Genomic DNA, 27088 nt, shown 5'->3' with positions numbered 1-27088 from the left:
AAAGTTATTTCATTCGGGGGGAGGGGGAGGGAATGGCACGTTGGTTTGAGCCTATGTAAGAACTCGTAATCGGATAGCAGTCATTTTCAAATGGTTTTTTTTGGGAAGCTTATATTAAGTTTTTCGGTTAGAAGATCAGCAACAACAGACAAGCTTCTCTGAAAATTCAAATTTATATCACACTCTTTCTCCCCAGAAGGAGTGCAGGGCAGCTCAAATTAATAAAAGGAAATAAAACAATTTGAAACAGCACTGTAACATATCACTGACATTAGCTGCATGTACCAAGGTGTATGGGAAATCTCAACAGGACTATACCATATGAACTAACTGTACATCATTGAACACATCACAGAATACTTTGTAATGTCCAAGGGTCAGTGGCTAGCTTGGAATTCATTCATTCATTTATTCATTCATTCATTCATACAATTAGTTATCTGCTGCCACTTTGGGCATAGAATACCCAAGATGACTCACAATATCATAAAAACACAGTGAATATAAAATAATCAAAACTGCCAAAGGCAGCAACATCGTCAATTATTTTAAAAGGCTAGTTAAAGCACTTAATGAAGACTATGAGGGAAGCCGCATAGCCATCGCCGGAGAGCGCTGACTTTTTCCTGTTGACAATTGGACTCTAAACAAGTACCCGTGAGTAAGAACGGAAAATTGGATCAAGAAACATTCAAATTAGGCACTGAAGCGGGAAGGTTCAAAACAGGAAGTCCGCCTCCCGCTTTTTGTAAATAGACTGAAGCAAAAACCTTGTAATCTAATAGCCTGGAAAGCTGTTTGTAAAGGCTGGAATTTCCTGCATTTTAAACCAATAAACCCCCCTTGGAAGCAGGAGAAAAGGGGGGGGGGACTTGACTCTTTCAGCCTGCAGGAGAGAGAGTAAAGGAAAATAAATTTCCATCGTCTCAAACCTGGGAACGGGGTGTCAGGATAGAAATTGTTGGAGACGTCCATTGACTGTAAGTGGAGCATTTTGACAGATAGTTAAAAAAGAGAAACAAACTGACTTCAATGTTGCCTTCTGCATTCTAAAGAAACAAAGTATTTGAAAATTGAAAGTAACTTTCTTTTGTTGGATATGTCTCAAAAAGATGGATACAAATAGAAATTGTGTCCCCTAGAGGGAGCTTGTCAATTTGTTGCTGCAGTTTACTTGGAGACCTTACAGCTGTGAGATTGGGATTGTGGGACCAGTCGTTTGACCTTGAATAGAAATGTGTTGGGAGGAAGTGTTGGTGACTGCCTTTTGTAAGACAAATGCTTTGCTGGACCAGTTGCATGAGAAGACGGATTTGATGAATAAGAAGTTGGACTTGATGACTGCTGTAGTCAGTGAATATGGATCAACAGGAAACACGGTCACATAAATTATACAGCGACCAACTCAGGAAACTAGTTCGACTGGGCAAGTGCAAGGGCAGATGAAGATGGAGGAGGCTGTGATCGCACCTCAAGCAATACAAATGGAGAGACCCGAAGCCCTGCAGGAGCATAAGCCACTGTTTTGGAAGATTGAACTTGGAGTGGGCCTGAGAGAGTCTGGAGCTAAGGAGGCTCTTAACTTTGGTGGGACTCTGAAACATGCTGATAATCATTTTCTGGATAACTACTTTTCGGATTACAATGATGATGGCGGGGAGTGGGACTGTGGGGAATGGGCTAGCCTGACGAGGGAAGATGGAGACAACTATTGGTTGGAATCCCCCAGAGACCTACTCCTCAAGGAGAAAGGGAAGAAATTAGGAAAGAGACCAACAAAAGATAAGGAAAAGTGTAAGCATAAACAAGAAGAAGAAAATCTGCAGAAGGGGCATAGAAGAGACTTAAGGGCCTCGGACATAAGATCACCAGGTTGATGGACTGGATGGAATGGACAGTAAGGACTGACAAAACCCGAGACCAGGAAGAAGGGACGTTGGATGAAAATTAGGGGGGAAAAGGTCTATAAAAGGAATTTATTATTATTATTATTTTTGGAACTAGTGTAAAACTAATGAAATATTAGGGGGAAATGTTGGAATGGAATTATCTGGCTTTAGTAGAAAGGATATAAGGAGTTATGTATAAATATGGTTTAGATTTAGACTTTTAAGGTTTATTATGGTAAGATAAGGTTAAATAAATTAAGGTAAATTGAATAACAGAATATGGTGAAAGATGGAAAGGATTTGCTGAGTTAACTAATAGGCTAGACTGTTAAGATAAATTATTTAAATAAGAATTGAGAAAGATGGAAAGAATTTACTGAAACAACGAATTAAGTTAGAATACAAAAATGGAGGTGTGAGGAGGTCAAGGAAATAAGCAAATGAAAAGATGTAATATGGGATTTGTATTCTCTTTTCTTTCTTTCTTTCTTTTTGTTTGTTTTGTTTTGTTTGTTGTGATGTTGTTATGTTGTTGTTGTTTCTTTTATGTACCTGTTCTTTTTCTTATTTTTTCTTTTTTCTTGTATTTTTGAAACTTTGAATAAATATCATTTAAAAAAGAAGAAGAAGACTATTCCTTGACAAATAATCTGATATGGAAAGGGAACCTAGATCGCAGTAGGCTTGAACACTGCTGGTGTTGAAAGACATGCATTGTATAGGCATTACGGGAGTGCACAGCAAGAAGGCAGCAGTATGCTTGCAGGAACAGCAAGAGCGACCTAGGAACTTCAATTCAGCCTGGACCCTGAAATTTAACTTTCTCTCTCAGCACAGTTGCATTGTGCCATTTTTAGATAACCATCTCACCGGAGAAAACTTTACTTCTGATCTCCTTTAGGCATGCTACCATTTATAAGCACTACATATTCCCTGAGCACCCAAAAGCTTCTTATTGCACTTAATTAACTACAGTTGCCTCATCACCCATTTCTAGAAGAAAAAGGAAGGAGGCAAGCATTTTCTCCACTTTGTACAGGGCAGTAAACTGGCTCAAAAAAACCCCAAAGTTTCCTAGGGTAACAAATTATATTTATTATACCTTTATGGCATCAGAATATATGAAACTATAAATAGCTTTTTCTGGGTATTAAACACCCTGACTATTGCAAAGTCCATTAACACTGAGTGCATACTAGTATTATGAATATGATTGCTGGTAATAACAAATCCAAAAGAAAATCCAGTAAACCGGTTCATTAACATCTGTATGATATTTGTTAAAAAAATATGCCTCATGGAATGAAGAATGTTTTTCCCTTCTAGGTTCTTACATATATCGTTTTGATATAGATTCAATTGTGGTCATTGATCATTGTTAGACTACTTATCCTGTTTCTGTGTAGCAACAGTAATAGACTGAGAGCAAGCCTTGTGTCACATGCTTCCTCTTCCTCCATTTTTTTTTTTTTTGCAACCTATAGAACACTTCCTGTGTTCAATAGACCACAGTTGCAGCTATATCTCTATTTACAAACCAGAGTATAAACCCTTCTTTGGGAGTAATAAGAAAATGTGGTTTAATTAACCATGGTAGTAGTGCTGAATCAAATGCAATGCCTGTTTTCAGGGTACTTTATTAGACAAATATTCTCAAATTTGAACTGGGCCACTGAGAGCTGCAGTTGTTTTTATTATTATAACATTTTATTGTTTTCTGCTATGTTCTTACTCTTCTGTTGAATTTGCAGCTTCAATTTATACTGCATTTTTATACCTTTTGGTTTTCTTTAAATTTTTAAGCTGAGGTGTTTAATCGTATCATAATGAACACATTTAAAAATAAGGCATGCCAACTAACAAAACAGAGCCTCTCAAAGCAAATGTATGTAATGAGTTCTGCTACAGATGGCAATCCTTGATGGTGTTACATTAGCCTACACATGGGACCTATACATAGCCCCTGAATCTCAAATTCTGGAGTACTGTCTGACCACCCTGTTTTGTAATACAGTGGTACCTCAGGTTAAGTACTTAATTTATTCCGGAGGTCCGTTCTTAACCTGAAACTGTTCTTAACCTGAAGCACCACTTTAGCTAATGGGGCCTCCTGCTGCTGCCGCGCCACCGGAGCATGATTTCTGTTCTCATCCTGAAGCAAAGTTCTTAACCCGAGGTACTATTTCTGGTTTAGCGGAGTCTGTAACCTGAAGTGTCTGTAACCTGAAGCGTATGTAACCTGAGGTACCACTGTACTGGGGACTCTCAGAGACGGGATTTTGTATTAGGCAATCATTGTTCTGATACAATAAAACTATATTTGTGCAAATCAAGAAATGATTTGTGGACTGCAACGCATATGTATAAATGAGAAAAAGAAATACAGTTAAACAGGGGGTGGAAGCTTGCAAAGAACAAAATTATCATCATAAATGCTGTTGGAACCCGAATTCCAGACAACATTACTGCATTATTTTACATGACAGAAACTACACTATTAACACATTACCTCCATCACAACTGGGCAAACAACCCAGCAGAGGGTCATTGAACATAGTGAATTCTCCAAATGGCTCCCAATTACAGAAACACCTGTGCCTGTAATTTTATGCTAATCCAATGGAAAATGCAATGTTCAGCACTACGAATCTACATAATTTCTCATTTATTACCTGTAGAGTGTTAGCTCATTGTTTTCAGATTTTGTTGCTGTTTAAAGAACATCATTTCAAGGGGAGCTGAAAGGACATACTCAAAGCCCTTCTGCGTGTGCAGTTATTGACACTCAATCTTTCTGTATCGACATGTGAAGATATACTTGGGAGAATGCATGATGCTGAATAAAAGGGAGAACAGTTGAAAGATTAATGCAAACATTTACAAAAGCCAGCTCCCAAGCTCAAGGGGGTATGCCGCTCATGATAATATACACCACCTCCTCTGAACACAGAGATTGCCAGCAACCAACAGCAATATGTTGAGAAGACAGTGACAATGGTAAAGTAATTGCTTCATGTGATTATCCATGGGGATTTTTTACTGTAACTGGGTGGGTGTTCCCACACCTGCCTGCAGCTTCTGTCACTTCTTTACTTTTTGGCTGAATTATAACAGGGACATAATATTCAGCGGAAGAAAGGAAACACAAACGCAGCTTCTCTCTCATTTTCACAGCAATCTTAGTATGCAAAACCCATGGGTTGGAAGGAGCAAGGTTAACAAGTTCATTGATAACCTAAGAAGAAAGCAAGTCTCATTAACTTGCATTTGCTTTGCTATGCATCTTGATTTTTATCCCTGCTGGATTTTGAAGGGGAGGCAAATGTTCTTCTGTCATGTAATTGTGCTCCTTTAAAGCCAATTTAGCTAATGATTCAAGCACTTTCCTAAGGACAGAACCATCTGTGATGATACAATGCAAAGAGAAGGGTGGGCTGGTTGACTCTGAAATATGCTAGCTTCATCCAGGCTACAAACTCAGGCTGCACTCCCCTGGTGAGCGTTCCAAGCATCAGATGGTGCTGGGGTCACAGTGCAGAGCCAGACATGAAGAGGCTCCTGTTCAGAAGATCCCAAAAAGGCCACAGACTCATGAGAAAATCATGTCCAGGCTCTCCTGGAAACCAGTAATGCTTCTGTAGATTGATTTCACTGAAGAAGAAGCACTGTCATGCAGCAATGGGGAGAGTTATTTTTGTCACATTTTAGTATGAACCTACACAAATTCCCAAATCAATATGCAGACCGAGACATAGTTCTCCTTAGAAATGTGCACATCTTTGGGTTTCGTGATGCAGTTCTCTCTGGCCCACCGCATCAAGTTTGTAATGATGAACCCAAGGAGCTTACTTATTCAGATTGGCCCTGAAGAAAGAAAATTGTATTTTTGATTCAGGCATTTGAAAATTCATTTCCCCCCCCCTTGCTTTCTTGTCTTATATAGTCCTTTCTGTCTTTGCTTCTAGAATTCTCAGATGCTGCTACTCCTTTCCAGAACTCTTTGCAGATGTTATGCTGTTCCATTCTAGAATCAGCAGCAGTCAAGCCAAGACACACTGCTTATTCTATCCATCTTAGGGTGGCATACATGTCATTGTTGTCCATTTTATTCCCACAGTAACACTGTAAGTTACAAAGGGACAAGAGAAGATGATTCCTGGTTCAAGGTCAGATCTTCCTAAACTAGCACTTTATCCGCTGTATTATGCTGGGTCAATCCAGTATCTAGTTCCCATGCTTGGAATGATGAGTCCCTCTTAAATGGAGTGCCGTGATGCAAACTAACTCTGCCCATTAGCAAAAGGTACACTCTGTCAAATAATTTCAGCTCTTCATGCTACCCTACTATAAGAAAACTCCAGTAAGCAACCCCTGTGCGTAGATCACGCATATTCTTATGTGTTGCATGAATATTCACATCATAAACCCATTTGAGGGTAGGCCATACCTCAATGGAAGAGCAATTGCATAGCATACAAAAGATCCCAGGTTCCATTAAAAAACAGATTCTTGCCCACATGCTGTATGCAATGTAGGTGAATTAAAATACTGTCATTGCCACTAGCGAAGATGAAATCCGAGCAATATCCTCAAGCCAGAAAAAATATAGATAGGAAAAGTAAAATAGAGCAGAAGAATTACCAAAAGGCTTTTCTGTAATGTTTTTCACTCTGCCTATAAATCTGATCAGATTTGTAACCTAAAATGCCAGCCAGCCTGATGATTTATTATACAGCTAAGAAACTTCCTATTACCCTACTGACATTTGTGCCATTAAATATTTGCCCTCTTTCCATTTTAATCAGATTTTCGGGGCTTTGTAAATTGTCTCTTGAAATCACAGTATGACGGAAAAAATCCAGAGCAGCAGCAACAACAACAACAAAAAGGACCACCCAGAGTACTTTGCTTTGTGACTCTTCCATATTACAAAAAATGCAGAAAACACACTACATGCTCCAATATCTATGTTTTAAAGGACTATTTTTCAGAGTGGTATATACTATCCTTCCAGAAAAGACACAATATCCATTCCACTGATATCTGATGGGTTGAAAGCAGCTGATATCAATGGGGAAAAATATCAAGTGTTATGGGAAGCTTTTTGTCAGTTTCACAAAGGGAGCTCTGGGGACTTAGAAGCACTCATTTCTCTTTACATTGCAAAGATTTCTATGCTTCCCACACAGCATCAGCAGCATTTGACAACATATGTGTAGAATCTGTCTTGTAAACTATATGAGATGAAAAAGTGGGGCTCATGGATCCATGGGATCTCCTTCCACGTAGTGAAGGAGTATTTATTTGTAGTATATCCATGAGTGCCTTGACATATTTGTGATAGTCAAAACTAAAAAATGCATCTACCATATATACGTTTATCAAGGAAGAAATGAGCTATATTATCACTAGAAAAATTATATTTGTTTTGGTAATACAAACACATACACACACATCTTTGGAAAAGGGGCTAGTGTACACAGCAAAAATGGAGAATCTATTTCAAATGTTGTTAGACTCCAACTCCTATCAGCCCCAGCCAGCATGGCCAATAGTTGGGGATGCTGGGAATTTAACAATGAGAGAAACAGACCATATGAATAAGTTAATTCTTCCGTAAACTCATGCATCTCTCCATTGAAATGGTGAATGAGCACCTACTCTGTAAATTACACAAAGCGTAAAAAATGAAGCATAAATTCATAAATTCTCTTGTTTTCTGATTCCTCTGCTTGTTGAATATTCAAATCTACTTTGTGTTGTCAGACTCCCTTAATTCAGATCCCCTAAGAACCAAACTAGATATGTAACAGGCAGCTAAAATCTTATGTTTCCTTAACTAATTACAGGGGAAAACCAATTTACACTGCAAAGGCAGCATCTAAGGAGGCTTCTCTCTTCATTTCCCCTCATGATCTGAATAGAGATCTCATCTTGGAATAAAAACTGTCCCATCGCCCGCCCTCTCAGAACAAAGTCCTCCTGGGTGCCAGTGGGAATTCTCCCAGCCACCCTCCCAAGGCTCATAGCTGTGTAGGAAGGGTCACTCTTCCAATCACAGTGGGAGACTGAAGAGACAAAGCCATCCGTCCCCATATGTAGACGCCCCCATTTGTAATTAGTAACGCCGAGACAAAAAATTAGCATGCATGTGTGCCAATGAATGTGAAAAGAAATTTCATTTCAAAGCTATAAAATTATTCATGGGAAAACAAATTTCAGTAAAATTCTCATGGTCAAGGTGCAAGGTTCTTGTTTTGCTTAGTTTTGAGGTATTTGTGGATGTTCTTTCATTCATTCTACAAATCATCTCACCAGCGGTCTGCACTCTGCAGCCTTCCTAGGTGCCCACACTTATATCAAAACATCAGAAGGTAACTCCTCCGATGTGCCTTTTTAAAAATCAGGAAGCATGGGTAGTTGCAGAGTGCTGGATAGATATTTACAGGAAACAGAGGGCAGTGTTCAACTCAATAGTTGTCCTAGCACAAGGATTAGCACTAAAATTATGGGATTTTCCTGTGCCATCCTCAAATCTATTCTTGAGGGCAGAGGCAGATTCTGGGCACTGCTATGATGTAATGCAGGCACAGAATGGAAGCCTAGAGGTGCCCAATTTTGGCCTCACACCGCTGAAATTTGAAAGACCAAAGTCTGTATATCACCTCTACTGTATTTCTCCTGAGGCCACCTCCTATTGTAAGCTCAAAATCCTGCACTGATCAAAATACTATCGAAATCCCAATAGAAATTCTCAGTCCCCTGACAATGAGGCACAACAATGGAAACATTTAGCCGAGGAAGAAAAGTGAAGGAGAGATTTTGGCACAGCACTAGTAATTAGTTAAGGAAATACATAGCTGCCTGCTACATATTAAGTGCATGTCTGCTTTGGCCCTGGCTTGTGGTAAGAGCAACAGTAAGCTTAGATCCTAGAGAGAAAAGCGGAAATCTCCATGTACTTTCATGTGTCCAGGGGACTTTTTCTTACAATCTGAAAGCATAGTGTTCCCTGAAAATGCCCAGCCACAATATAATAGTTTAAGGGGGTTTTCTTGTTTGTTGGTTTTTTGGGGGAGGGGGGGTGTCACATGGATTTAAAAACTAGTAACCCTCTAACAGTTTTAACAACCTCACTGGCCTCCTTAAACATCATTTCTCCGTGCTTAGTTGCTTAATAAATTGTAACCTTGCTTTGCACTTCAGATCAAACAAAAACCTGCTTTTATGTATCTGTGATACATACACACACATGCACACATATATACATACTCATTTTTCCATTAACAGAGAGAGAATATTTGCAAGGAATATAAAGTGGCAAAAGCTTTAGTATGGTTGCATTGCACCTTACGTGACGGTACTAAAATTAGGGTAAACTTCAGATGATACATTTTCAGTGCTTCATTTCACTTTCACATAAGAGAGGGATGTTTTCCCCTTCAGGGCGAAATACTAAATGGGAAGATGCTAATGAAGTTCCATGGAGCTTCGCTGCTTAACTGCACACCTTCTTGTTGTGGTTTTGTTTTTTAAAAAGTCCGCATTTGCCTTCTCCTGAAGAAAGTCTTATTCCATTTTCCTGCAGTTTTCATGGTCAGAGAAGATGTCCAAGAAATATCCATGCTATTTGTGCCTTGTTCTTATGACCTCCTGTAACAGCAAATTTGGAGTAAAGACTGCTGTGCCAACTTGTGCTGTCAAGTTGCATCATGATTATAGGTTGACTTCAGTAGGTAGTCATGTCACAAAGCTACAATATGGCACATATATGGGAATAGGAACAGGAATGTGGCAAAGGCAAAATAGGATGAAACTCACATTCCATTCCATTTTAGAATCATAGAGTTGGAAGGGACCATGAGGCTCATCTAGTTCAAACCTACAGTGCAGGAACCTTTTTGCCTAATGTAGGGCTGAAACCATAACCCTGGGATTAAGAGACTCATGCTCTACCAACTGAGCTAGGTAGCCAAAGAAAAAACTCACGTCCCATTACATTTACAAAAAAAACCCTTGTTTGTTATCCCTAACTAGAACCAGAGGTCTGCTTGCAATGGGTCAAGCGACAGTTAAATTGTTGCACTTGTTCCCTGTTGTTGAGATGGCATTCTGGCTTTTGGCTGCCATATACAGAACAGTAGCATCCAGTTTATATTTAATGTTTGGGCATTTGGTGGGCAATCCATTCAAATCCATTAGTACATAGTTACAGGCTAATGCGAGTTTGGAATTCCATCAGAAATGAATTGATGAGATTGAGAGTCCTGGCTGAAAGGAATATAAGGCCAAATTCAGTACTGTTTGGAGGTCGGTTGTGTGTCTTTGGTGAACTGTGAATAGGGTCATAAAAGGACTTCGGAAAGGTTCAAGGAAAGCTAGAAAGAAAGGCAGCTGGCAGATGAAGAAAACTGAAGCTGATATTTCCTAAAGCAGAAGCTAAGGAGGCTTGCAAAAAAGGGAGTGTGAACTCCCACAGCAGCCTTTGAGACAGCTAAGGCCATGGTGGCAGAAGGTGCGGACTTCTGGTGAAGACCTCAGTAAAGCTGAAAGGTAACTGAGAAAGGTGAACCCTGAACAAAGGGAAGACTTCAAGAAAAGCCCTCTTGACAAACCTGTGAGTTACCTGGGGGTGGAGTTAGGACTTGACTAAGGCTATTATAGACTTAGGGAAAATAACTAGCTATCTTCTTGAAGCAACAGTAATACCATTAAGTAATAGTAACATCTTACATCTAATAATAAACCAAGTTTTATTTTACAACTTGCAAGATTACATATGACATCAATAATACGATTCAATATATTATAAGATCTGACTTACTTCTAAGCAAGTATAGTCTTTTTTTGTTCTGTGCCTATACCCATCTACTTTATCTGAAAGAGGATAGGATATAAATACAACTGTTTGAAATAAAATAGAAAATGAGAAATACAGCAGGTATTTGATTCAATTTGAAAACACCAGAGTCACAGGGTTTTTTTTGAAAAAGTGGAGACTAAGCAATAAAGGTCTGCGCCACTAGGCTTCAAAAAGATGGTGGTTTGGAAGTGGGATATAAAGGTCTGCTCCACCTAGGCCTGCCAGACACCTAGCACAGCAGTAAGAAATGATAATAGATTGCAAGAACACAGTTTGCATGATACTTTTTTAGCCTTCAAGGTAAAGACGTTGCTGTAGAAGTCTCAGCTAGTGATGGTGCTGAAATGGAAGGGCTTTGGAAGGTGACTTAAGTGCCCACACACTGCCACTTGCTAGTTCTGCAGCTGCTCCTTTCCATTCCCAAAAACTTACCTGAAGCATATAAAGTTGCCTTATACTGAGTTAGACCATTGGTTGCATTGTCTACATTGATGGGCAGCTGTTCTAGGTGGCAATGCTGTTGAAGCTGGCATGCTTCATGACTCTTCGAATACTGAAATGAATGTGCTGTGGACATAAAAGTCTTTGGGATATACCTTTTCACCCCCAAGGTGCCTGAGGAAGTAGAGAAAGTAGGAGTATTAACTACAGTCGTACCTTGGTTTTCAAACAGCTGAGTTCTCGAACGTTTTGGCTCCCAAACGACACAAACCCAGAATTGCAAATGTTCTTTGGAACCCGAACATCTGACAGGGCTTCCGGGGCTTCAGATTGGCTGCAGGAGCTTCCTGCAGCCAATCAGAAGCCGTGCTTTGGTTTCTGAATGTTTTGGAAGTCAAATGGACTTCCGGAACGGATTCTGTTTGACTTCCAAGGTACAACTGTCCCAGGACTCCTTATGAGTAGTACATTAGCACAAATAGCAATATCCCAAGCACCAGAACGCATGGGATATGTTTTGGGGATATGTGTTTGGGGAACTACATTTCACAGGGCCTTGATGGCCTGGGATACTGCAATTTCAGCATTCCAGATCCTTTCCCGTAAGTTCTAAGCTCCCAGTGAGAGCATAACCTCTGTGTCCAAAGGAAGGACCTACACTTTCAAACCTAGCTAGTTCTGATCCTTACATATACAACACCTCCCTAGCTCCACAAATCATTTCATATTGTCTCATGCATGTTACAAGTTGACCTTTTAGGGAAAGCCATTTGTCCTCCTGTAGCTCTTTACTCATCTTTGTTTCCTCTCTTCCTTGTTGTTCTTCACAGCCACAAATTCCTATACTTCTCATTATTTTCAAATTAGGAAGTGACTCCTGAGAGAGAAAAGGCACTTCCCAAGAGAAGGAGACAGACAAATACCGGTATGTGTTGTCTGGAGCTAAAATTACCTTTCCCTCTGTATATCATACTAACTGGCTAGGCAGCACTCACAACCAAGTTGGTTTACATTAGACCTTCACATGGCAAAGTAATACCAAGGAATGGACATTACTGAATATGCTCAGCTAATTTTCTTCAAAGAGTAATACTGCAATGTACTGTCTTGTACTTGAGAAAGTTAAGATGTACTGAATTCCATAGAAATGAACAGGATATGTTAGATGCACTGTGGATGTGGACTGGTACCCAAGGCACAGTGTCTAAAGATGCTATTTAGATCTCAGTCTTGATGTTTTATGAAACAGTGTGGAATAGGCATCATTTTATCTTTCTGTGATATTTCTCCTGTATTTGTTTAGTATTTTGTTTAGCAAAATTATTTCTGTTGAATAATATCCATTTAACTTACTTAATTAGATTCTTATTGTACTTTTAGTGTGAAAGCCACTAGAGAGTACAGACCATGTACAGATGCAGATTTATGAGTGTATTTATCACAGAGGCTTTGCAAATTACTCCACAATGTTCGTGTTTCTGCTGACACTTCAGAATCTAACCCTTGCTCTTCTCTCATATACAGTATGCTCAGATACACCAATAACAGTTAGGCAGGGTAAAAAGCAGTCAAACATGGCAAAAAGTGTGGGGGGTGGGGGTGGAGGAGAAGAATCATTATGCCTAAACAGGGAGGAATTCTTGACTGAGAAAATGAATAGGGAATTACATTTCTAAAACATATTTTTGAAAACAGAAATGTTGTTTTTGTTGTGACTACAAAATGCCAACTGCATACAGTATGTCATAAACTGACATTTTTTTAAAAATCAACGCTGTTCAGAAGCTATCATGACTAGAGATGGCACGGAGCGATTATACAAGTCATCTCACCTCACTTCCAATTCAACAAAGATAACTTGCATAAAGGGAACACACAAACTCCCGCTATACAAAGGAAAGCTTAAAGCAGGTTTGGGGAACCTGTGGCACTCTAGATGTTGTTGAGCTACAACTCCCAGCAGCCCCATTCAGCATAGCCAATGGTCAGGGATGTTGGGACCTGAATTCCAACAACATTTGGAAAGTTACTGCTTCTTCTACTCTTAAACTAAAGGTAATAGCACATGGGTTTTCCACAATGTGTTGATATCAGTTTTTCAGTGCTGAGTGTTGACTGTTTATTTTCCCCACATTGATTCCTAGGAAGACATGCAAATGTTACACCTGAAAGTTAATACACATTTATTTCCCAGGGAAGAATTGGAATCCTTAGGCCCACTTCCACATTTCAGCTGCCTATGCATCTTATCTCCAGGAACAGATAATAATTTGCATTTGCTCCTTGGTAATGTTAAGTTAAGAAAAATGACATGTCATCACTGCACAGCATTCCTCTATCCCCGCTCCATTTTCTTAGCTTTCATCTTTGGGTGGGCAGGAAAATGCTGAGTAATAGTCATATTATCATTCACACATTTTATTCAACCAAATGTTACTGGAGGGAAGTAAAGGAGACATGGGAAGTGTTTCAGGTTAGTGGTGGCAGCCACATAATATTGATAGCATGCAGTTTGGGCCCAAGAGACAAATAAGCATTTGTGCATTTTGACTTCAGAGGAGGAACAACAAAACTAATACTTAGCAGGGAGAAGAGTGATCTTAAATAATCCCTGGCTCTGCTATCATTGACATGATGCGTATCTGCACACCAGCATAATTGTGCCACATCTTGCTGTGGTTCAACAACAGTACCACACCACACCCTGGGCCTGAAGTCCATAAGGCACAAATCCACAAATCTAACTATATTAACACGTTGCTACCATAGCGCAAGGATTAAGATTAACAAAATGTACTCAAATGGTTCAAGGAAGTGCATCCACCCAGTGCCCCTGGCCCAGTTTTCCTGTATAGAAGAAGAAAGAAAGAAAGAAAGAAAGAAAGAAAGAAAGAAAGAAAGAAAGAAAGAAAGAGAGACAGAGAGAGAGAGAGAGAGAGAGAGAGAGAGAGAGAAAGAAAGAGAGAGAGAAACTAGGGAAATTGGAGAATCTGAACTATTTTGTTTTCCTTTGGAAGCAGTCATGATAATAAAAAAGCAATTAGTCACAGGCTAGTGAGCAGTTCTTTGTGCACAATGTTCTATGTAAAGCATCAGTCACACAGACTATCACACAGGGCCCCAAAGGCAATTATAGTCGACAAAGAAAATAAACACAAGTAGGTTAGAATGTATCAGAGCAGAGGTAGGACCTGTGGGTGAGAGGGACTGACGAGGAACAAACAGAAACAGATCACAAGGATATCTGGGACTTCTTGAAGGGATGTGTAGGGTTACAGTGAACAGAAATAATAAAAAATATACAGATAATGAGGGCACAACTTTCCTTAAATAGAAAACAGAGAGCACGTGTTACACATGTGTGTGTGTGTGTTTTTAAATTGTTGCATGCTACCCCAATCTCTGAGTGGTGCAAGATTCCAGGCGTTCCAGGCACTTACCCAGGGTTTGTGTTTCCTCTGGGAATGAGGAACAGCGGAGACTGTGGTGTCTTTATGAGATATGGTTTATTCACACATATATGCAACCTGTGGCTATGATGGGGGGTGGGTCATTGCATTCATTCCCCAATAAAGTCCTGCCACAGCCTTAGATTCCAGCAGAAATCAGGCCTGGCTCTCTCTCTGCCTTTTCAGCCTGCAGCTTTTGCACCCAGCTCTTAGCTCACATCACAGCAAACCCTGTCTTAAAAACTCAGGCTTTGCCCTTCTATCTAAAAGTTGAAGGAGGGGCCGCACCCATCTGGAACAGAGTCCCCTTTCCCTTTATTCTCTTAAGGACTCATACTTAGTGGGCCATTACTAGGCTAGCCTGGCTATTCCAGGAATTAGAAGGGGGCCCAGGCACCCCCAAACTCATAAGAATATATAGCAGCTCTTGCATATTAAGTGCTATGAGGAGGGCTTATAAAGCATGTTTCTAAAATGTTTTGGGAAGTCAAAACATATCACTTGACTTAGATTTGCAAGCTGCTTGTCCATTTTCCATTTGAAATGGAAAGCTAACTAGGCACCCTTCATCTTTGACTAACCATCCCACGGCTGTTCAGCCAGCTAAACCTTGCGTAAGTCCCCTCTGTTTATTTCTGGATAAATATAAATAATTGCCTAGGTAACCATTCATTCACAGGATGATGAATGCCATCACTTGTGCTCTTTGATTGCCTCCAGTAAAACATCCTTTCTGTGAAAGACTATCAACTGATGAAGTGCTTCAAATCACTGTTAATTTATCACTGTTTAAATCATATGACCATGCAAATCTATTCACAGTGGGCCCATGAAATTAGGGCTCACTGAGCCCTATAGTTATTTGGGTGTATGCAGGTGCCATATTATCATTCAAGGAATGGTTTTTTAAGTAAAGAGAGCCAAAATATTGTATTATGTTTAACAAGGGCTACCCATTTACTATTTTATGTACAGTGTGCACATAAGTATCTAGTCACTCAGGATGATAAATATTCACTGCTCAATTTTCAAACATGGTTAATGAATGGTTAAAGGGAAATCATCTCTTTAAACCACCAGGAAATTGGATTTCCCTTCCCCTATGCTTTTCCATAAGCCTTTTTCTAGACCAGCTTTTAAAGACAATGAGATGAGACTTATTACATTAGCTGTCCACTGAAGGTCAAACTGGTTCAAGTGTCTGCTAAGGTTTTCAAATAGGAAAATCAAAAATAAGTTCCATTGGGAATTGTCAGGATTTCAGCTTATATCCGTAGATTGTTTCTTAAATCATTCAGGACAAAATAAATTGAATTCCTGCATTGTTGATAGCCTACTTTCTCCACATTTTTATGGTCAATGATTCAACACGTTTCAGTTTAAATGATTAGACGTACAATCTGTGGCTGAATCATAAAGGTCAATCTGCCTGATTCATTGCTGAAAATTAATGCTCTTTTCTAGTGAATGTTTTCTGGATGGTATCTTAATCAAGTGCCAGACAAAAGAGGAGTAATTCATCACAAGCCACCTTTCCTACTTTAATTTCTCTTTACGTTAGAACACAACTTTATAATACTGGATTAATAATACATGCATCATATAGAGATACCACATTAATACTCATTATATAAATCATTAATGAATGCTTAATAACATTTAATTCCTCGTGGAGTTTGCTGGCAGTCGCATTAAGCTTTGTAATTTACAAACTATTTACACTTCCCTTGCAGCAATAGAGAAGGCTAATAATAATAATAAAAAAATAATTGTATGATCTCAACATATGCCTTCATGTGGGTAACATTCAGGAAGGCTTGGCAATAGCTATGGTTTTATCTAGGGGCACTGGCTCATGGGAGGATAAGCTGTTTTGGGCCCCCTTAGTATTTTGGGAGAGGGGGCCCAGGGCCCCCCATTGTGTGGGGCACTCAGACATGTGGGGCTTGGAGTGGCTCTTAATATCTAATGAGTGAAAGATGGGTTATAAACATTTTAAATAATAATTAAATATGATTTATTTGACTTTATAGAAAACAATTCCTTTCCCAAAACAATATTTGCTCTTTCTGCTACAGCTAAAATATATACCTGGTGCTGTTTTGTATTCATCACAATTGTCAGGTAAGTGAGTGGAATTATTATTATTTTATTATTATTATTATTATTATTATTATTATTAGAATCTAGGGTTTGTGCAAACCAAGGAAGCAGACTCAGATTAGTACATTAGATCTATGCACTCAACTCCCTTTTGGATTCAGCAAATCTTGCAGATGTGATTGTAATAGCGGAAAGCATATTTCAAACTGGATGCATTAGATCAGTGTTTCCCAGCCTTGGGCCTCCAGCTGTTTTTGAACTACAATTCCCATCATCCCTGACCACTGGTCTTGCTAGCTAGGGATGATGGGAGTTGTAGGCCAAAAACATCTGGAGGCCCAAGGTTGGGAAACACTGCATTAGATGACCCTCGGTCCCTTCCAGCACTAAAATCCTATGATTCTGTGATACTCAGTTTATTTTTCACTCCCCATCTAAGGCAAAAAGTACACATTACTTTAGCATCAGAATGAACATATCCTGAAACCCAGTTTTTTTTTTTTTGGGGGGGAGCCCTCATGGGCCAAACTGGGACCAATGCCGGTCCAAATCTGGTCCAAGGGTTGCCCACCCCTGGTCTATACTACAGTGCCTTCTAGGCTTTTCAGATAAGAGACCTTTCCAGCCCTTCCTGGAGATTTTGAGATTGAACCGGGGACCTTCTGCATGTAAAACAGATGTTATATCATTAAAACTATGGTCCTTCCCCCTTTTCATTGTGGAAAATTAAAATGGCAATCCGTACACTCAGAAGTGTTAGAATTCCTGCTCCATGATTTCAGTCGTGGGATTGTTGTCTATCACATGTCAGTATATGTTTTGACTCCACAGAGTGGGAAGTGATGGAGACAGGATGTTTGTGTTGCTGTGTTCCATGAAGTGGGACTATTATCCTTTGTTCTTTTTCTCTTTGCTGTCTGATGCTAGAGAGAGAGGGAGCCATGTTGCAGTGCTCCGTGTGTGTTTATATGTAAATAAAGTAGATTAGCCAAAATGCTGAGTTGTTGAGGTCTGTCATGCAAGTTGCGAAGACTCTGTGGATCCCTAAGTGTGCCGGTGTCTGTTGGCATCGGTCGCTGTGATGTTCAAGCAGAAGAAAGCTCTTGAAGCTCCCGAATGATCGACCAGGAGGGAGGGAACATGCCAGTCGGGAATGTCTCTACCAGGGTCCTACTCAAGTGTAGGCTGAACTCCTGACAAGAAGACGGGGTAAATCACCCCACCCCACCAAGAAGGGCTCCAGACAGGCATCAGGGGTGGGTACTGCCAGGGTGTTGGGGTCTCAGCAGCTGCAAAATGATGCCCAAAGTTTAAAAATGAATGCCAAGCGTTCTGCTAAAAGCCTGCTGAAAGTTCACATTCTGCAACATGAGGCACATAATATTTTCCTTCTAAGGATAAAATTAATCTTACAAAGCAATGTGTCCTCATGAATGACACAGATATTAGGCATAAGAAACAGGCCTGTAATAAACAAGATATTTCTGGGTTCTTGCTGACAGGGTGTCATAGCAACAGCTTGAAGTTCTTGCCTAAGAGGAATATCTTCTTTAGAAATGAGGGACTTTGACATGTTTTGATAAGAGAGGTCACATGGAGGTAAAAAAAACCCCAACCTATACGCATTAGGAAAGCTTCATATCTCTCTCGTATTGGAAACGAAAAAAGAACCTACCATGTAATTAAATTTATATTGTCTTATATGCTCTTCGGAGAAGAATGCTTTGTGCAAAAAGGTCAAACCATGAATTTAAATTGGGATATTATGATAAATGAAATGATCAGCATTGGTTCCAATTTTAGCAACCAAAGTGATTTCTTTTTTTAAAAAATGATTCTAATTTAGGAACACTTCTTGGCCTCCCCTCAAAGGGAAATAATTATTGCCTGGATCTTCCTAGTAATGCCAGCTCTGTTGATCACTTGTTTCAAGAAGTGGTGATTTGGATCCAAAGGACACGCGCATAGATCCAAAGGACACGCCCTTATAGATCAGTGGCTAGAGCCACATAGATAACCATGAACCTATATTGCTGGAGAAGGGAAACTCTGATCCTAAACCTCTGCTGCCTTGTGGAACATCTTCGGGAGAAGAAAGGGCTAAGGAGTAAACCCTACACAAATCCAGAGTGGAGTCCGTGAGACACTTGGATAACATCCTATACCGCCTCCTTCCAGCAACACCTGCAGCCAAGCTGGTGCCAAACTTATCGTTCTGCTTTCCTTTGGACCACATCAGTGAGGCTGATAGGGGGGTCTTGTCATCAGGGCAGCCCTGGGGAGGTAACTTCAGTATTGCTGTTGCAACAACACCAACACAGGAGGCAGCAGTTACAGGTCTCCAGCAGTTTGATGTCACCCCATTGTCTCTCAAGACAGACGGGCGCCAACAACAATAATATTGATGGGGACTACATTTTGTTTTCAATGGATTTTGACTACTGCTGTGCTAATTACTTTCATTTCTACAGAGTCTGCGCAGGAGTGATTGATCTAAAGTTCTGTCTACATTCTGATGTGTTCTCAAAGGTCCTTTTTGTGGGGAACTTTTGTGGGGATCCATACTGGAACAAGAAATGGCAAGTTCTAGGCAAGGGATCTCTCTCTCTCTCTCTCTCTCTCTCTCTCTCTCTCTCTCTCTGTGTGTGTGTGTGTGTGTTGCAGCATTTGCACCTGGGTCAGATATGCTGAACAGCATTCCCTGCCCCTTCATAATTTGTAGCCTCAAAAGGAATTGATGGATCAGAAAAATTTAGTGACTCAAATGACCGCTTTTCAGCCTTTTGCCTTTTTCAGCCTGAGGGTGACATACCCTCATAGACAAGCTTCTGGGAGCCGACTGCCAAGTGATGGGCAGGGGCCAGAGGCAAAAGTGGTTGAAACAAAGGATGTGACTCTAATCCTTATACTTTATCTAGACTCCAGAGAACAATTCGGGTATGTAGAATTGTCATGGAGTTGTGACTGGGGAGTAATATATTATTGCAAAAAAAGAAAAAAAGAAACTTGCCAGCTAAGATAGTTCATAATCTTTCTGAGATCATAGTTCATACATTTTGTCCTGAGTTTGTTAAACATTTTAAAAAATTCTCTGCTAATGTCAATTCAGATAAAGGATATTATTATAGTACCATGTTACATTGGGTGAGCCTTCGGTAAAAGAGTCCTATGTAAAAGAAGAGCAACTCTCCTTTTGCTAGAGGGTAGAGGAAATAGCGGGTGACAAACATGAAGTAGTACCATTGTTTAAACTTGTTGGAGTAGGGTGTGTGGAAGGGAGTCTTATCTTTACACACACACACACACACACACACACACACACAACCATAGTGGAAATTTTCCCCAGTGGCACAAATAGGGGCATTTTTCAGAGTGTCTAGTTTTACGGATTGGGGGCCCGGCAATCTATTTGCAGTGGGATAGTGAAGAGAAATCCCTCATGTGCAGTCTTCCCAGTAAGCATCAACTCCATGGCTAGGCCAGTAATTAATTAAAGACAATACATAGCTGCACACTGAGCAAACATCTCACTCGGCCTTAAGGCTGCAGTCCTATGCACACATACATAAGGCATGCCACTTGCTGGAGAGTGGGTTGTATGAAACTACGGGGACAACAGGATTTTATATTTATTTGTGGCACAAAGAAACTAGTCAGAGACTGTGCCCCCTCCTTCTCAACAATGGACCTGCCATTAGTAAGCATGCCTGGGAACCAAAGGACACAGAGATAGGATGGCTGTCACCCATTGCCAAAAATCTCTTATCTCCTTATGCATACTTTCTAAGAGAAACACACACTGACTCCTACAGGGTTGCCCAAGACAGATATTGTCAATGTAATATGCATTTCAACCTATAAATGATATGTAAATTTGACACCGAGAAAAGCCCATGATTTGGTAACTGGATGGATAATCCCTTGAAGTTATATTTACAAGGCAAGACATACACTGAAGGTTAAGCTGCTTCTTATCAAAAGTGACAGGATTCATGAGCACTGAGACTCTGAATTCTGTGTAACTTTTTAAAAAAAGCACACGTACACATTAAAAAAACAACACCTGAGTCATATACACTGATGGAAAGGAAAAGCTCGTGCAATTACAGCTAGGGCTAGTTAGCTTTTAATAGGAAGACAAAGTCAAGGACTACATACATAACAATGGCTGTCATCATGAAAGTGTTCTGTGATATAATTCCATTGCAGAAGGTATAATTCTGGCTCAAACCATGATTCCCTGACAACCTATTTCACAGTAGCGAGTTTTCAAGGGTTTTGTAATCATGGATAATGTACAAATTTACAATAATGAGGTGTCCATGAGTAGAAGAGCAGGATTATGACCCATTATTTTCCCTCAGACACATTCATGGCATGTACCAGTATGAGCAATATCTATGAAAGATAATATTTTTTGGTGAATGATGTTAAGTAAGTATTATGTTGAGTATATTAAAACCCACCTGTTAGTGATTGCTAACCCTGGAGTGTGGCTCTACAAGGCTGTGACCAGAAAAACGTTGCTAAGAAGAAATTTAAAGTAAATTTAGGAGCCCCTCCTTTGGTAAGACACCTGAGGAATTCCAAGGGGAGCAACGTTTCGGAGTCATGATGCTGGACTAGCAGCTCTTATGCTTTTCATGAGGTGCCTTGGGATTACCTTGTTCTCATCCCGAAATAAGTATTAATAGCAGAGTGTCACCTCTTGTAATGGAGTTCATGTCCATGATTCCATTGAGAGAAAAAAGGGGTCTCTGATAACATAGACAGTAAAAGCAGGAAGAGGAAGAAGGATCACTAGCCATGTGAGCTGCTGGCTACACCACTCAGCATTATTGTAAAGGAGGAAACACATGTAATGATATGCATGAGCAGGTTCTTGCCTTCATGGAGGAGTCTCATGTGTGTAAGCTACTTTTCCACAAATGCCGAATGTTCAGGCCCCATAGTATCCAGTCATTGCATCAGAGCTAGAGCTGTCCTGAATTGACAAGGATCATTTCTCAGCCGTTAGAAATTACAGTGGTACCTTGGTATGCACATGTCTTGGTTTGCAAACGTTTTGGATTACAAACATGTCAAACCCAGAAGTGCGTGTCCCAGTTTGCAACCTTTTTTTGGATTACAACCCATGTTGTTGTTTTTTGGATTATGAACAAAAAAATTTTGGGGGCCCCATTAGCGAAAGCACACCTTGGTTAACAATCTGTTTTGGTTTACAAATGGACCTCCGGAATGGATTATGGTTGTAAACCAAGGTACCACTGTACCTGATTCAGTTACACCAGCTCTGCGAATGTGACTAGTGGACACGATTTTGTTCACTTAAAACAATGGAGTGTACATATTTGTACATCCCTAAAATGAAATTTGAATGACCCAAGTTAGTAAGCAAAGGGGTGGATGGGTGTACAACACCATGAAATTCCCTGATTGTCCAGCCTGGAGTTGTAAGGGTATACATGTGCATACTCAACTTGAGAAAATAAGTGGGACTTGTCTATACTTCATGAAAAAATCCTTAAAGTTATTTATTTAGTAGTGCTACAACAGAGGATTACTGACACAGTGATGGCAATTGCTGGTATGTTTGGGGATTATATGCAGCTGCTATTACACCATCACCACTAAGGCACCAATGGTTGCTACTATATGTTACTGGATTAGTGAAGCATTTAAAATTATTGCAAGTCTTCTACACTGCCGCTTGATTCAAATTATGCTTTGCATTACTGCATTTCAGTAATAACCAAGTCCTAAGAATGCAATGGGATAAAATTTCAGTCATGACCAATTTGTCTCATTGCTTTCAGCTGCAATTAGTGGCAACTGGCCTTTGCAGGAATAGGAATTATATCAGTAAGCTCTGTTGAACGGTATATTAATTACAGGCAGTATCAATAAACTGCATACCAAATAGGAGAGATTATGTACTATAACAGTTAACTATGCAGATGAGGCTTCTATAAGAGCAAATATCCCAAATCTTTTTCAGCAACAAGAAAAATAGCAAAAAGTAACTTCAGTGACAGCAAAGATAGGCTTAGCATTACCTTCAAAATTCATCCTAATCTTTCAATGAATTTAAAATCCTTCTTAGTTCCAGTTTGATGGACTTTCAGGACACACTCTCATTTTTAAAAAAGAAGAAAAAGGATACCTTGGTGCTTGTCACTTGAAATGGAATTTTTGAACCATTTGTAACTGGGGATGTCTGTCTCTCAGTCGGTCTTGAAGGGATTATATTTGTAGTGGGAGGCTGATTGTGCAAAACTGAAGACAGGCAGAGTTGTACGGTCTCCTTCAGAGCCTTCAGCTGTGACTCCTGAGGGGGGAAATGTCATTCGATCTTAACAAGAGATTACAGAGGATCATATTTTACTCTGCACTTTTTATGTTCACACTCTACCATTTTCAGCAACTAAAAAACCGGAATGAAAACCAATGTATGACTGAGCACACAAATGAAAATAGGAACCAGGCATGTGACACAATGGCTAAGTGTACTATTCCATTTTTTTCTCTCATAGGAAAGAGGCATTTCTCTTTGGGAACTCCTAGCTTGTTTCTCACCTCGGCTATCTGTGTTTCACACACTGGAAAGAGGACAGGATGGCAGTGGATTCCCTGCCCTTGTGCTTCTTCCAGCCTTGGGTCAGCAACTTAGCTTTGGCCATAAAAAAACACAGATTCCAGGCGGTATGAACTGGTCCAGAATGCCTCGGAAGGTGGTGGCTCTTCTGTGTTAGATTCGATAAAGCAGCTGCTATATGGCCACATATAGCGGATTCTGTGCATTGGATTTCTGACATTATCAGAGAACACTATGTTTCTAAGGGGAATGTGAGAGGTTCCAATAATCCAATGCACTGCTAACCCTACACCTTTCCTCACTGCTGCTTGTACATCAACCCTCAGGATGTTGTGACGATGATGTAGGAGTAAGGAGTATAAGCAAGCCCCCCATGGGAAGACTCAAGCCCCTATCTTCTGTCTCCCATCACAGTCTTCATTCTCACTGGACTACCAGATGGATTTTGGTGCTGATCCATGTGAGCATTTTGTTCTGGTTTTCACCCTTTCCTTGGATATGTAGTCTGCCTCTTGCAAAAAGTTTGTTGTCCTCACCTGGGCACCAGGACATTTGTGCTAATTTCTGAAAAGTGTCTATGTGGGGAATATTAGGTACTGGAGAGAACATAGACTATGTGACATGTGCGCTGGATTATTGGTGCCTTCCCTGCATGTGAAAGCATTATCAACAAGACACATCCACCAGTGACTATTGGCGAGTTTGCTGGTGTTTCTGGGGATTTCATTATGGTGTTGCCTCTGCTGCTGGTGGAACAAAGAATCACCTCACATTATGCTGGCATCAGCCCAGGCATAGTAGCCACCTAGCTAGATGAGATTGCTTTATATTTTACAACATATTCCTGTCTCAAGAACATTTTCACACAGCACACATTTTCTCTCTGTAATGATGCTCTGTGCTATAGGTCTTACAACATCACATCTTTTGGGTCCCAGCTGTATTTGGGTATTTGAAGTTGTAAAAGTCATAATGATGCTCTTGCCCCTTCCTGAGCATGCTGAGAGAGAGGAAAGAGAGATGGCTCTTCTTCATCATCTTCAATGAACAAATGCCTGTACTTAGACTGTCATACTGCAAGAACTTCCCTCCTTTCCAGGGGGAATACTCATTATGCATACAATCAAATATATGTCTACAGTTTTACAAGAATAAGATCCTACGTTGTCATATTAGACTGCAATCACTGTCTATTAATAGAGCTGAAAGATGTGCTCAGAAGAGTTCTTACTTTGTCAAGAGCTGCTTTCTCCAATTCTTCTTTTGCAATTGCTAGTTTTTGTTCCAAGTCTGTAAGCTGCTGTGCCTGTGGGAAATTTAAAAACAAATTAGCTGGTATAAATTATAACCCTATTTCGTCTAACATTTCTGCGAGGAGAGTGCGAGAGTTTTACTTTGGAAGGTAAGAAAAATAGATGAAATAAAAAACCCCATCTTGTCAATATAACAAATTCTCTGGGGAATATTACAATTGATAAACTGAAGGAGGCCTTTGGTGTGGGAACATTTTATTACAGTATCTAAATCCAGCCTTGTTCAGGTGAATGTTTTGTCATTGATTTGAAGGGGAGGGGGGGGGAATCTCATCTTGTGCTAAAATATTTACAATCCCCATCAAAGCATAAGCATTTCATACACAGTTGGTAAATAAATACTGCATTGTATGTTTCTAAGATGCTTAGGATAGAACTACATGTTGCAAACATGTGGAAAAAGCTAAATTTTACTTCTCCTAGTGGAGGAAATCATCTTTAGGATAGGTAATGTGGAGCAGAAAAGCCAAGAGGAGTGTTTCCTTAATTTTTTCTACTCTTGTCACATCTCTATGCAAATTGCTTTGCCTCCTTACATTTCTTTCATCTCACATGCATGTTTGCATCTCCAAACATGTTGGCTCATGTAGATAGAAAACCTACCTGAGGGGTGGGCATGATTAGAAGTAGGAAAAGTGCTTACTTTTGACCCCTTGTAAGACTGCTTTTCTGTATAGGGTAGTGTGAAAAATGTGCTCCTAACTGCTCCTATTTATTTCATCCTAGATTTTTCTCGAACCACTAGATAGAAGATTTGTAGCTTAGGCACTGCTTCATTTCTTCAACTTAAGGAACCAGCTATTTTTTCAAAGGTGTTCCACTTCCTTGCTTCCTTTCTGATAGACCTCCAAGTACTAAGCTACATGCCTTGTTTCTCTTCTTCTTCTTCTTCTTCTTCTTCCCCTCTGAGAATGACATAACTGCTGCTATTTGAGCTGGCCGATAGTATTAGAATAGACTTGTAGAGACTCGTTCTGCATAGAAGGATTCATTATGGCAAAGCAGACTAGCACTGTACCAGTGCAGCCATCTGCAGGGAGCTCAACAACCCCTTGGTATTTGAAATAATGGACAAGGCTGTTGGAGGATGGATGGCGGCTAATGGATTGAGGTTGAATCCTGACAAGAAAGAAGTACTGTTCTTGGGGGACAGGGGGTGGGTTGTGTGGAGGACTCCCTGGTCCTGAATGGGGTAACTGTGCCCCTGAAGGACCAGGTGTGCAGCCTGGGAGTCATTTTGGACTCACAGCTGTCCATGGAGGCACAGGTCAATTTTGTATCCAGGGCAGCTGTCTACCAGCTCCATCTGGTATGCAGGCTGAGACCCTACCTGCCCACGGACTGTCTCGCCAGAGTGGTGCATGCTCTAGTTATCTCTCGCTTGGACTACTGCAATGCGCTCTACGTGGGGCTACCTTTGAAGGTGACCCGGAAACTACAACTAATCCAGAATGTGGCAGCTAGACTGGTGACTGGGGGCGGCCGCCGAGACCATATAACACCGGTCCTGAAAGACTTACATTGGCTCCCAGTATGTTTCTGAGCACAATTCAAAGTGTTGGTGGTAACCTTTAAAGCCCTAAATGGCCTTGGCCCAGTATACCTGAAGGAGCGTCTCCACCCCCATCATTCTACCCGGACACTGAGGTCCAGCGCTGAGGGCCTTCTGGCGGTTCCCTCACTGTGAGACGCTAAGCTACAGGGAACCAGGCAGAGAGCCTTCTCAGTAGTGATGCCTTGCCCTGTGGAACACCCTCCCACCAGATGTCAAAGAGATAAACAACTACCTGACATTTAGAAGACATCTGAAGGCAGCCCTGTTCAGGGAACTTTTTAATGTATGGTATTTTAATGTATTTTTAATCTTTGTTGGAAGCTGCCCAGAGTGGCTGGAGAGACTCAGCCAAATGGGTGGGGTATAAAAAATAAATAAATAAATAAATAATAATAATAATACAATGGAACATGTCAGAAATTGTGAATGGTATGGGAGATGGGCTTGTGACAATGAGTGTCACAGCACCATCCAAATGGACACAAATATGATCATTCCCCATATTGGAGGGAGTAGAATCAGTGCTGCTTACTGGGGCCAGGAATAATTATTCCTAAAATAGAAACCACATCTCACAATGAAACTAGCAAAATTATTAGTAGTATAATTGTTCTATTTGTAGATTTAAATGGCTTTGTGGAGACATCCAGTGTTTATATAGGGAAAGGGAGAAAGGATACTGGACCAGATGGTTATCTCTGCTGTAATACATTTTTATGAGGCATTTAACTCCCCCCCCCCTTTTTTTGCACATGAATTGCCCTGCAAGGTTTTAACTCATAAGTCATAAAGGACATCACATTTAGGGCTCTTGGCTAAATATTTCCAAACAGGCAATTGCTAGAGCTTATTGCTAATTTTTCCCAAAGATCCCACCATC

The 27088-nt window shown here is 40.3% G+C and overlaps 1 protein-coding gene across 5 annotated transcripts in view; it reads right to left on the bottom strand.

Moving 5' to 3' along the window:
* Positions 1–27088, bottom strand: part of LUZP2 (leucine zipper protein 2) — a 361146-nt gene that overhangs the window by 47990 nt on the left and 286068 nt on the right. For all 5 annotated transcript variants that reach the window (XM_083751713.1, XM_083751712.1, XM_083751711.1 and 2 more), the window contains 2 exons: positions 24572–24646; positions 22909–23073 (listed from right to left, as the gene is read on the bottom strand). In XM_083751713.1, the coding sequence (XP_083607839.1) occupies positions 22909–23073; positions 24572–24646 (240 nt within the window). The remainder of the gene's footprint in view (positions 1–22908; positions 23074–24571; positions 24647–27088) is intronic.

Source organism: Podarcis gaigeae (assembly GCF_964106915.1).
Source record: "Podarcis gaigeae genome assembly, chromosome: 1".
Lineage (NCBI taxonomy): Eukaryota > Metazoa > Chordata > Lepidosauria > Squamata > Lacertidae > Podarcis > Podarcis gaigeae.
The sequence above is the reverse complement of the archived record's forward strand: the minus strand, read 5'-3'. Positions and strand labels throughout refer to the sequence as shown.